At 64.8% G+C, this 12,419-nt stretch overlaps 2 protein-coding genes across 2 annotated transcripts in view; one reads left to right on the plus strand and one right to left on the minus strand.

Annotated features, from left to right (window-relative positions):
• Nucleotides 1-403: 403 nt before the first annotated feature.
• HIC1 (HIC ZBTB transcriptional repressor 1) lies at nucleotides 404-4,841 on the plus strand. The gene is made up of 2 exons (XM_030962932.1): nucleotides 404-740; nucleotides 1,405-4,841. The coding sequence occupies exons 1-2, from the start codon at nucleotides 689-691 to the stop codon at nucleotides 3,348-3,350; spliced, it is 1,998 nt and encodes a 665-aa protein (XP_030818792.1). The 5' UTR covers nucleotides 404-688; the 3' UTR covers nucleotides 3,351-4,841.
• Nucleotides 4,842-5,126: 285 nt separating this feature from the next.
• The window catches only part of SMG6 (SMG6 nonsense mediated mRNA decay factor), a 108,178-nt gene continuing 100,885 nt past the window's right edge, over nucleotides 5,127-12,419 (minus strand). Inside the window, 3 exon segments of the mRNA XM_030962928.1 lie at nucleotides 5,127-7,154; nucleotides 8,692-8,773; nucleotides 9,011-9,222. Coding sequence (XP_030818788.1) covers nucleotides 7,024-7,154; nucleotides 8,692-8,773; nucleotides 9,011-9,222 — 425 coding nt within the window. The 3' untranslated portion in view covers nucleotides 5,127-7,023.

A 12,419-nucleotide genomic window follows, 5' to 3' on the forward strand; every position in this document is an offset into this window, starting at 1 on the left:
GGCGGCCAGCGAAACCCCTCTGCTCCATCGCTCCCCAGCCCCGTCCGCCCCGTCGGGTCCCACCTGCCGGGGAGGAGCCGCCGCCGGTACCGGGCGGGGTGGAGCGCACCGGGAGCCGCTAGATGGCGCCCTACGAGCGGTACCGACGGGGGGGACACATCGCCCTTTGCCCGGGGACACCCCCGGTCCCCCCCTCCCCGGGGCTCCCGGCCCCACCCGGGCTGTCCCGGGCAAAGAGCGATGTCCTGAGGATCGAGACCCCCGAGGGGGCGGTCGGGGCGCGGCAGGAGAAGACCGGGAGGAGGGAAAAACCGGGCTGGGAGGAGGAGGAGGAGACCGGGATGGGGAGGGAGGGGTGTGTAAAGGGGGGGGCCCGGCTTGTCGGTGCCCCGCCCGGGGATGGGAGGAGGAAAACCTCCCGCCGTCCCTTTAACAGCCAGCGGCGCTGCTCGGAGTTCAGGCCGGGGTCAGGGGGAGTTCGCAGCCCGGGTTTCACCTCCGAGCTGGCGGCGTCGGGAACCCCGAGGAACCGCTGCTGCTTCTTCCACAACCACCTCCTCCTCCTCTTCCTCCTCCTCCCGTTCCGTAGGACCGGCCGGGAGCGCGGGGTATGGAGGAAGAGAAGCAGCAGAGGAAGAGGAGGGTGGAGGGGAGCAGCAACCGGCGGCGGCCCCCCCGGGGCTGAGCCATGAGAGTTCACCGAGACCTCAGCTGGCTGGCGGAGGCCACCGGACGCCCAGGTAAAAGGAGGGGGGGAACACCCCGAAATGCGGGAAATCGGCCGAAAAGCGGCTCCGCGGGCTCCTGGCTTCACGCACCTGGGCGGGGGGCACCGGCACCGGCACGGAGGCGGGGAGGGGAGGTCCCGCTCCCCCCCGCACCCCCAACCGTCCCCCCGCTCACCTCGAGGCGGGGAGAGGAAACGGGGGCGGGGGGCGCCCGGGGGGTCCGGGACCGGGGCGCATAAGAAGCGGGGCGGCGCGGCGGGGAGCGGGACAGCGGCGGGGCGCGGGGATCGGCGGGCACCGGCTCGGCGTGTCCCCCCCTGCTCTCCCCCGGCAGGTGGGCGCGGGGTCTCGGGATCCCACGGCTGGCGGGGCCGGGGCGCGGCGCTGGCGGCGGCGGCGGGTGATGTCACTTTCTCCAAAACCCTCCGGGGGTTTTCGCCCCCCTCCCGCCCCCCCGACCCGCCGAGAAACGAGCCCCCATATAAGCGGTGGCACCGGCCGGGCGGCCGCGCAGAGCGGCCGGGACCCAGCGGCGCGTGGGGCTCAGACCCGCCCCCGCCACGCCGCCCACCCCACGCGTGGGTGAAGCCCCGGCCGCGCACGTCGAGCCCCCCGCGCGTTGCGGCGGGCACGCGGGGCCGGGCACGGCGCTGACGGCGCGGCCGGTGTGTTGCAGGGCGGCGGGCGAGGAGCGGGATGCTGGACGCCATGGAGGTGCCGAGCCACTCGCGGCAGCTGCTGCTGCAGCTGAACACGCAGCGCACCAAGGGTTTCCTGTGCGACGTGATCATCGTGGTGCAGAACGCGCTTTTCCGTGCGCACAAGAACATCCTGGCCGCCAGCAGCGCCTACCTCAAGTCGCTGGTGGTCCACGACAACCTGCTCAACCTGGACCATGAGATGGTGAGCCCCGGCATCTTCCGCCTCATCCTCGACTTCATCTACACCGGCCGCCTGGCCGAGTGCGAGCCGGGCAGCGAGCAGAGCCTGGGTGCTGTGCTGGCTGCCGCCAGCTACCTCCAGATCCCCGGCTTGGTGGCCCTCTGCAAGAAGAAGCTGAAGCGCAGCGGCAAGTACTGCCACCTGCGCGGGGGCTACGCGCCCTACAAGCTGGGCCGCGGGCTGCGGGCCGCCACGCCGGTCATCCAGGCTTGCTACTCGGGGACGCCACGGCCCGTGGACCTGCCTCCCGTGGAGCCGGCGGCGCCTCTCAACACTCAGTGCGGGGAGCTCTACGCCTCGGCCGCCCAGGGCGCCCCGCTGCACCCCCACGGGCTGTGCCCGCCCGAGCGCCACTGCTCGCCGCCCTGCGGCCTCGACCTCTCCAAGAAGAGCCCCACCGGCCCCTCCGCCCAGCTCCTGCCCACCGACCGCCTGCTGCCCAGCGAGCCCCGCGAGCCCTCGCTGCCCCCACGGCACGACAGCCCCCCGTCAGCGCCGGCCTCCTGGGCAGCCACGCCGCTGCCTACAAAGGACTCCCCGCCGGGCGCTGAGCCGGGGGGGCACCCCCACGCCCCCGACCCCTTCCGCAGCACGCCGCCCTGCGCCGAGCCCCCGCTGCCCCGCGCCGACGGGCGAGAGCTGATGTACCGCTGGATGAAGCACGAGCCCCTGGGCCCCTACCTGGACGAGGGGGAGGCGGAGAAGGAGCTGGAGCGGGAGGAGAAGGCCGAATCGCCGCCTGCGGCACCGCAGCCCCGCTACCCCAGCGTGGAGAGCAACGACCTGGAGCCTGACAACAGCACGAGTGAGGAGACGGGCAGCAGCGAGGGCCCCTCGCCCGGCGATGCGCTGGACCGCTACTGCAACCACCTGGGCTACGAGCCGGAGAGCCTGGGTGACAACCTGTACGTGTGCATCCCCTGCGGCAAGGGCTTCCCCAGCTCCGAGCAGCTGAACGCCCACGTGGAGGCCCACAACGAAGAGGAACTCTATCACAAGGCGGCGGCCGAGCAGGCCGTGCCCTTCCTGGACAAAGGTGGCCCGGGGCTGGGTGACATCTTGCGGCCTTACCGCTGCTCCTCCTGCGACAAGTCCTACAAGGACCCGGCCACGCTGCGGCAGCACGAGAAGACGCACTGGCTGACGCGCCCCTACCCCTGCACCATCTGCGGCAAGAAGTTCACGCAGCGCGGCACCATGACCCGCCACATGCGCAGCCACCTCGGCCTGAAGCCCTTCGCCTGCGACGCCTGCGGGATGCGCTTCACCCGCCAGTACCGCCTGACCGAGCACATGCGCATCCACTCGGGCGAGAAGCCCTACGAGTGCCAGGTGTGCGGCGGGAAGTTCGCCCAGCAGCGCAACCTCATCAGCCACATGAAGATGCACGCGGCCGGCCCCGACGGCAAAGCCAAGCTGGACTTCCCCGACAGCGTCTATGCCATGGCCCGGCTCACCGCCGACCAGCTGGGGCTCAAGCAGGAGAAGGCGGCCGAGCTGCTGTCGCACACCTCGCACTTCCTCAGCGACCCCAAGGCCATGGAGAGCCTCTACCCCCTGGCCAAGTTCACGGCCGAGCACCTGGGGCTGAGCCAGGACAAGGCGGCCGAGGTGCTGGCGCAGGCTCCACACCTGCACACCGAGGCCGCCCGGACCATAGAGCGATACTCGCCCCCCTAGCAGCGGCCTGGCCGGGGGGCTGGGGGGGCCGCTGGGCTCCCCTCGCTGCCCCGTGTGGAGCTGGGGGGGGGCGAGAGGTGATGGGTGCTCGTCCCCAGGCGCTGCCGGCGGTCCCGGAGAACTCGCTCAGTAGCGAAGGTGCCATGAGAGCTGCTCCGGGATGGATGGACGGCGTGTCCCTCGGGAGAAGCCGATAAATCAGGGACTGACCCCGCGGCACCTCCGCCCCCGGCCGTGGGGGGTGCCGGGACCCCGGCACCGGGCGGCAGCGACGCACAAGCTGTGAGGCCGGGCTGCGCCCCGAGGCTTTGGAGGACATGAGCCCGCTCCTTACCTCAGGGCTGCCCCCGGGCCAGGGGACGCCCTCGGCAGCCGCCGCGTCGCTCCGGCCCCGCGCCGGGAGCCGCCAGCGCTCGGCTTTGCTGCGACGGGACCCGGACTGTGCCTCCCCGGGCGCCGTGAGTAGCTCGTCCGTCGTGGCCGGAGCGACGCCTCCGTGTGAGCGGGAGCGGCCAGCGCTGGGCCGGGGGTGTGTGCCCGAGCATCCCCGGGGGCTCGGGACGGACTGACGGAGGGGGACGGTGCGGGCTGAGCAGCAGGCGCGGGACGGGGCAGCGGCGGTCACGTCCATGCTGGGGGGCCGGGGAATCGCGATGCTCCTCGCCCCGAAGCAAGCACTGAGCTCCCGTCCCCGGCGCAGGGGCTCAGCCGGCTGCTCCCCGTGTTTTTGGGAGGTGGGGCAGGGCCTGTCCCAGACTGAGCCCCTGGGCCCTGCCTCGCCCATCAGGGATGCCCGGGGCACCCGGGCCAGCCCCGGGACCCGGCGGATTCGCCCTCGGGCGGCCACACTCGCCTTGATTATTTTTTATTTTTTTATTTTTTGCCAAAGACGCCCGTCTCCAGCGCGGCCGGGCCGGGCCGGGGGGTCCATGACAAAGACAAAGCGGTCTCTGGTTTGTCAGCTACGGGAGGTGGGCAGGGGCTGCGGGAGGGGGCGGTGGGGCAGAGCCCGGGGGGTGATGTGACCTGGGGCCGAGTCCCCCCCGGGCACCTTCTGCCGCCACCGCAGCCCCTCTCCCACCTTCTGCTCGGTGTGGGCCAAGTCCCCCCAGCCTGGACCCCCCCGGCCCGTGCCCTGACCCCTCCGTTGGGGCAAATGTGAAGCTTCTCCCCCCTCCCGAGCCCCCTCCTCTCCTTTGCACACGAGGCTCCGGGCGGCCGCCAGCAGCGACTGCCCCCGGCCTCGCAGCCACTGTGCCTTAGCCTGAGCTCCTGCCCAGCTGCCCCGGGCATCCCGGGGCTGTCCCGGTCCCCCGGAGCTGCCGTGGGGTGTCTGGAGGCGGCGGCAGCACCCAAAGCACAGCTGGCAGCGCCCAGCGGGGCCCCGGCCCCTCCTGTATCACGTCCAATTTGTACACGGGCTTCTCGCCCTTTTTTTTTCTATAGTCGAAACGGAATGAGCAATAAAGTGACATTAACACGCGTGGCCTCGCGTTCTTCTCTGGGGAGGGGCTTGGCTGGTGCAGGGCTGAAGCTGAGCACGGCTGAGAGTGACCCTGGGGGTCACCTGTGGGTGCAGAGCTGCAGGGAGGGGACCCAAGGGGATTTGCTGTGCATCTGGTTAGCCGAGACCCTCTCGGCTGGGGGCAGCAGCAGATGCAGGTGGGACAGAGTCGCTGTCATCCTTACAGTGTGTCCCACTGCTGCCCCTCCCTGGTGTCCCCCACCCCAACCTCAGCAGCAACTCATGGGCTGACAACAAATGACACACCACGCTGCACTGACACGTTTAATACTAAAAATTATTAAAACCAACTTAACATCCCGAACGCGGGCGCTGCCTCAAGACAAGGGCTCCCAGCAGCCTGGCAGGGACGGCCCCAGGCGCTCAAGCTCTGCTCACTGTTGTGCCACCTGGTCTGGTGGCACCAAAACTGTCCCATGAGCCTGTGACTCATGTGGCAGAGCTGCAGGGCCCTCCAGGCTGGTGGTACCTTGGAAAGGAGCTCTGGGGCAGCGCCGTAAGAAAACAAACACTGAAACACACCCGGCGTGGAGGAGAAGGCAAAGTCTCTGCAAAGCTGGCAGCCAGCACGGCTGTGGGCAAGCAATCGGGGCGTGGGTGCTGTGCCAATGGCTCCGTGTGCCCCACAGCAGCCGTGGGCACCCCAAAGTCTCTGTGCCCAGTGCCCCGGGCTGGGCACTGCTCTGGCACAGGTTATCCAGCACAGCCCGCGTGTCCATGGCGCTGCCGAGGCTCTGACCCTGCTGCTGGCCCTGCCCCTGGGGCTGGGGGCTGGCACAGGGGTGGCCGAGCTTCCTGATGCAGACTCTGGGTCTGAGCCACCCACACAGGAAAGGAAAACGCTGGGCTCTGTCCTGCTGCTTCCTCTGCCACCTCTGCCACGTCCCTCCCACGGCTGCGGCGCCCCAGCGGGGACCAGGGGTGGCCTTGGGGCTGCTCCCACCCTGGCTCCTGGGACTGGGACTTGACATAGCTCCAGGGGCTCTGGTTCAGGGGTTAATGCTCCCTCTTAGCTTCTGTATCTGGCGTGTCACTGGGGATGGGACACTTGGTGATGGGACAAGGTGGGGTGTGGAAGGCTTAGCAGCACCCCAACCCCAACTCCAAGCACAAAATGACCCAGGGACGAGGCAATGGCTCCATCCATGGACCCTCTCAGCTAGGCAAATAATGGGGCTGAGCATTTCTGTGGTTCTCTCTGACTCTGCAGCCATAGGCAGAAGCCAGATCCCACATGGAAGAGGGGTCTGTGGCAATGTGAGGACACAGAACCCATGGGACAGCCGGTCCTGGGGTCCTTGGAGAATTCTGTTAGCCTCACACTGAGTCCTAGGTCAAAAGTGTGCCTAAAGGTAGCAGGGTAGGACTAAGGAGTTTGGGGGAGAAGGGAAGGGGCAAGGAACAGCTGGGGTGGGCAGGGGATCAGGACAAAGCAGCTGTGGGGGTGTTCAAAGCCTCCCCCAGCAAAGCGGGCAGGGCACACACCTGAAAACTAACCTACACTGAAAAAATGAAACTCAACAAGCAAACCCCGCAGCATGGAGAGGACAAAGCCCTCTGCAAGCAGCACTCCTGCGTGGGGCAGCACACGGTGGGGAAGGGGATGGGGACCTGGGGCTGTCTGGCCATGCAGGACAAATAGGCTGGGGCAGGGGGAAACCTGCCCTTGAAATCCATGGCCTCTCCAAGGGGTACAGGCTGGACTAAACAATCCCAAAGTCTGTGCCGGCGTGTCCCCAGATCTCTGCCCTACGCAGCCTACCAACCCAAAGAGCCACCAAGGCGTGACTCGAGCTCTCTGCACCCAAGCAAACCAAGCAAAAGGCTGGTGATCCAGCACAGGGCTCACCCAAAGCTTCCCTCGCCAGCGGGGCTCTCCAGCTCCGCGCTGGCGCTGCCCAAAGGCCGGCGGGCCCCTCAAGGGCCCAGCCTCCACGTGAACCATCCACAGCAATGACCTTCCCAGCTGCTCTGCCCTCGGGGGGCCCTTCTCAGCACGGCCATTCCGGGGTGGGTTGAAGACGTGGCGTTTATTGTTCGTGGTGGGCTGGCGGCGGTGGCGGCGCGGCGAGGCGGCCGCTGGAGCCGGGCTCCCGCCGTCAGGGGCTGCGTGACTCCCTCAGGGGCCTTGGGCCCCCCTTGGCCTCCTCAGCCCTCCTGAGCCCACTTGAGGAAGGTGGGGATGTCCCGCACCGGCACGTTGCGGGTCAGCGCTTTGACTCGCAGGTTCCGGTCGTCCGTCAGCAAAACCACTTCCCTGAGCAAACGGATGGGATCGTCTGCAACGAGACACACACACGGAGCACAGTGAAACTCTGACCTGTCCCAGGCCCTCCATCCATCCCATGGTGCGCTCCCCTACCCTCCCTGCTCCCAGCTCCCAGCTCCCTGCTCCTCGCCAAGCTTCCTGGTGGGCCTCACACACAGCCCTGCATCCCCAAGGCCATCTGCTCCCCTCTCTGTGCTGCCCAGACGTGATTTGTGATCACTGCCCACTGCCCACAGGGGTGGTGGACTGGCCACAGGCTGGGAAGAGGAGGTCCCTGCCTGACCCAGGCCAGGAAGACGGCCTGCGACCCTGGCTCCAGCAGGAAGCTGGTGCTATTATTCTGTTGATCTCATTATAAGATCTAAAGCCACCCCTTATATTTTTGTGGAGCTTTTTTGGAGTCGCCACTGACACCGAGGTGTTTCTGGCTGGGGCTCAGACAGACACTGGGAGTTGATGCCTGAGAAAGAACCAGAGGGATCTTGCCCCCAGATGGATGAGCTGCCCCGCACGCAACGCGCCGGGCTGGGATGTGGGAGCCACGCTTACGTGTGTGCGAGGCAGGGGAAGCATATGGGCTGTGTGTAAGCAGCTGGGTCCTGTGACCAGAGCACTGTTCCTATGAGCACAGGAAACACAGTGCCTCCGAGCCAGGACGGGAATGGAAAAAACAGAGTTTATGGGAGCCCAACATGGGCCCAGACTGGCTGCGCAGGGAGCAGCAGGACGAGGGGAAGGGGAGGGTGGCCAGGAACGCGGGCTATGGTCACGGTGTTGGGACTGGGGATGGTGGGCAAGCACCTGGCTGGCCTGTGCTGGAAGGAAGAGAATTAGGGGCTCAGCGGGAAGGCAGGGCAGGGATTGAGAGCTGCCTCAAGTGGGAGCGGGAGGTTTTGCGCGGACACTTTAAGAAATGTGTAACAATAAACATCCTCTGCCCCGCGCTGGTGACGCGCCTCCTTGTTACAAACCAGAGGCTGTCAGCTTGTCAGGCCCCATTCCCCATAATCCACATGATTTCAAAATTCAGCATCATTTGCACATAAACATTTGGTGACGGTTTCTCTGTGAATCTGACAAGTTAAGCTGCTAAGAATTCGTGCTGACAAATGCGGGTTGATTTCTTGGGCAGCTGCTGATGTGATTCCCATCCCTGCCGCCCTGGCAACAGCCTGGAGGCTGTCTGGTCCCAGCACACATGGCTGATGCCAACCAGGAATGCAGAGGAAAAAGAGTCCTGGACAGAAGGCATCAGGGGTCATGGGGAGGAGGTGTTTTCTGGCCCTTTGTCACCACAAAAAATGGATCTGTGGATGTTTATGGTGTGTTTGTCACAGGCCGGGGCATCCTCAAGGTGCCATGAGGTGACATTTGGCAATGAGGTGGGAGGGCCACAGCCTGGGGCTGACCGGAGGCAGGAGGTGGCACCTTGGTGTTGAAAGAGGCAAAATGCAGGAGGGAACAGATCCAAGGGCCATGAAAGAGAAACGGGAGGAGTCTGTGGAATGCCACAGAGAAGGGACAAAGAGGATGTGAGGATGTCCCACCTTTGTTGGAGGGCATGAAATCCTTGGCCTTGTCATTGCAATAGTGGAGGCAGCAGGACAGAATCAGGTCGTCATTGTTTCCCTGGAAAAGAAAGGGCAAGGTTACCCTTGACAGGGAAAACTTGTGCACCCTCACCACCCTGACTGCTGCACCGCCTCGAGACACCCCAACACAGCTCATGGGAGCAGGGACACAAGGGCCTGCCCAGCCAGCTGCAAAGTGGGGGCACAGAGCCCCCCCTGTTCAGAGCTCATGGACCTCAGGGTCCCTGGTTCTCCCAGAGGAGGTGGTGGCAAAAAGCTCCCCGATGCCCCTTACCTGCTGGCCAGTGGTGTCCTCACTGCGGAAGGAGATGGACTCCAGCTCGTTGCCTCGGCTGGTCAGAGCCCTCAAACAGTTGTCCCTGCTCTCAAATCGCTCCTCCAGGAACTCGATGGACTTCCTGGCTCTCTCCTGCACTTGGCGGGCATAGCCTGTGGCCCGGTGCTCCATCTCTGGGCCCTTGGCCAGGCCATCCAGCTCGTTTATCACTTCAAACAGGAAGAGGAGGTACAGTTACTATGGGACAAGGTGCTCCCGTGACCTGCTGCTGGAGCATGCAAGTTGCCAAGGCCTCAGGGCCGGGGCACTGGGAGCTGGCTCAGGAAATCTGGGTTCAGCTGCTGCAGTGTCCCTGTGCTCCTGGACTTGGCTGCAGGTCTGGAAAAGCTTTGCTGCCTTCCACCTCCGTGGGTCACCTGGCTCAGCCCCGAGAGCTCAGGCACCTCACCCCCGCAGTGTAACTGGTGAGGGCAACTGGCTCTCCCCTGCCAAACACTGGGGAGCATCACTGTGCCCCCCAGCCCACCGTGCTGTACCACGCCAACAGCACGTCCGTGCCCAGGGCTGTCAGGAAACCCTGAACTCCTGCATCCTGCTCCTCTATCTCCGAGCACAGCGATGGCCCGTGGCACTGTGCCTCCTGCCCGTGTGGCACTGCTGCCTCCGGCTGCAGGGCTGCACATGGGAACAGGAAGCAGGCAGTTCCCACCCTGGCACTATTTCCCACACAAATCCCAGGCCTGTTTTCCCACTTGAAGCCACCACCCCGTGCTCCTGGCAGGGAACACGCTCCTTTCAACGCCTCACCCATCTGGCTTTGCGCATCTGTCCTGCCTCGAGACGAGCTTGGAATCCAGGTGGATTCCCAGCCTGTTCACCTTGACTGGAACCTCTTGTACTGCTGCCAAGTGGTTGGGAACTCCAGCTGCTCCATCCTGACGAGCCCAAGAGACCCCAGAGCTCCAGGAGGGACCAACCCTTGGGTGCTGGGGCTGCTGGAAGAGCCGCTCTGCATGCATGAGTGATGATGCTTGGGAGCACATCTGGACACACCCTTGTATGCCTGGCCTCACAGCTGGCAGCAGGGCTGGGCACACAAATGTGCATCCAGATGTGCAAACAAGTGTCCCCTGGCTGGGCTGGTGTGCAGGGCTGCGTGTGCACAGAGCTGGGGTGCACGTGTGTGCGAGGGAGCCTCCGCGGGCTCTCTGTGTGTGTGTGTGTGTGTGTGTGTGTGTGTGTGTGTGTGTGTGTGTGTGTGTTTGAGCCATGGCTTCATTTCTGAAGATTGTTTCCGAGCTTGGAGCCAAGTCCTGAGTTCAAGTGGGAACTATGCATTCCTTGGGGGGTTCGGGGAGAGAGCTCGGGGTCTGAGGCCTCTCCCCAGTGCTGTGAATCACTGCCCGGGGAGCCTGCGTGATCGCTCTGTTCCATGGTGAGACTGGCACTCACTGTCTGGGTATTCCAATTAAATCTGCGTGGAGCTGCTTTGCTCTTCCCTGGCTGGAGACTCTTCTTGCTACCGACCTGATGCTGCCATTTCCACACAATGCACGGCTGGGCCCGGGGTGGGGGGAGCCGTGCAAGAACGGAACATCAAACAGGAAAAGCTGGTATTCCCTCCCGAAATCCGCCTTCCTGCTTCCAAGCTAAACAGGCTTCAAAGGGGAGGCTTGTTTGTGCTTCTGCACCAGGCCTGGCTTCTCCATGGCGGGGTCAGGCTCAAGGAGCACGGAGCAGGTTAAAGAGCAAGAGAAACAAACCCAACGAGAAGCCAAGCGCTTAACCCCTTGCTGCATCCCCGGGAAGAGCAGGGAGCAGTGCTGGGGAAGGGCACTGGGCCTCTCTCCAGCCTGCCCATGGGACATGGCACCAAGGCCTCTGTTCCCAGCAGCCACAGGCCCTGGGGATGGCTTCCTCCTGCCCATACTGATGGCTGTCCTGGGGGATGAGGGGGAATGTGACCAACAAGTGCATGGACAGGGAGTTGCTGGCTTTGGGGTGCTTCTGGGGGGCTTGTGGCAGCAGTGGGAGATGAGTTACTCTGTCCCCATATGACAAGGCAGCAGGATAGGAGGGCACTAAAAGTGCTCAGTTGTGCCCGTGGCAGCACAGGCCAGGCTCCTTTTGCAGGTTGAGGGCAGCAGTATCTTGGACAGGGGGAGGACCAGAGTTTTCAGCTCTCCTGCTGCCCCTGGCTGGGGTTTGATGGAGAAGTCTCCCAGCAACCACTGGAGTGCACCAGGAGGCAAAGCCATGGCTCCAGGGCAGGTCCCAGCTCTCCCAGGTGTTAACATGCCCCACAGCCCCCAGGGCTTCCCAGGCTCTGCTGGTGCTGCTGACTGCCTTCCCTTGGCTTCTGCAGTGCCAAGCCACGGAGCAACTTGGCAGCTCCTGTGCTGAGCTGGGCAGGCATCCAGCCCTGCTCTCCCCACCCAGGGGTGCCAGCCCCCAGAATCCCTCCTGAGCTGGGCTGCTCAGCCTGAGGGAAAGGGCAGCAGCTGGATGTTGGCTCTGGGACAGGCAGAGCTGTCTGCTGGACACCAGGAGCTGAGAAGGAACCCCCACAATGGCTCGGAGGGCAGCACGGGGTGCACCTGTGCCACCTCACTGCCTGCACAGCCACGGAACCCAGCTGCTCCCCATCCTCTGGGGGCTGTGGATGGGATGTGAGCTCTGCAATGCACTCCTGCCCCAGCCTCTCCTGCTGTCCCTGGGGATCCTGTGAGTGCCAGGCTGGCACCGGGCCGTGCCAGGCGCCGCGGTGGCACTGGCAGGAGGAGCGGCACCTCCAGCCCGGAGCGTGATCAAACATCCAGAGCAAAGGCACGGGCCCAGGGCTGCACCACCCCGGGAGACCACCCAGCAGCACAGCCGTTATCTGCCAGGGTGAGTGTTTACCAATAACGGGAACCAGCTTGCTGTTTTACTGCGAGCTTTATAAGGAGAAAAAGAAGGGCTGGGCTTGAGCGGCTCCGAGACGCTGCTGGGACACAGGCCGGCCATTTGCTCAGCCTGCCTAAGCCCCAGCTCAGCTGGGATAAGCTATCTGCTCTGATTGTTTAACAATTCCTCCTCCTCGCTCCCTTCGAAATTCCCTCCAAATCCTGTTTAACACCCATCTGCTTTCTGCCAGCCCCTGGCACCCCCAAATGCAGCACCGGGAGAAGTTTGCTGAGCGCTGTGGGCAGAGGGCTGGCAGGGAGGGAGCAGGGTGACAGGGGCTGAAGGAATGCCAACAACGACTGGGATGAGACAGGGCAGGATGAAATCCAGTCCCACGGCACAAGCTGACCAGCTCCAGACCACACAGGCACTGAGGGCACGTGGGGCATGGAGAGAGGGAGCCAGCCTGCAGGAACAGACCACACCAGGGGAGAGGGGGAGCCCCCACCGCAGCACTGGC

Source organism: Camarhynchus parvulus, chromosome 19 (assembly GCF_901933205.1).
Source record: "Camarhynchus parvulus chromosome 19, STF_HiC, whole genome shotgun sequence".
Lineage (NCBI taxonomy): Eukaryota > Metazoa > Chordata > Aves > Passeriformes > Thraupidae > Camarhynchus > Camarhynchus parvulus.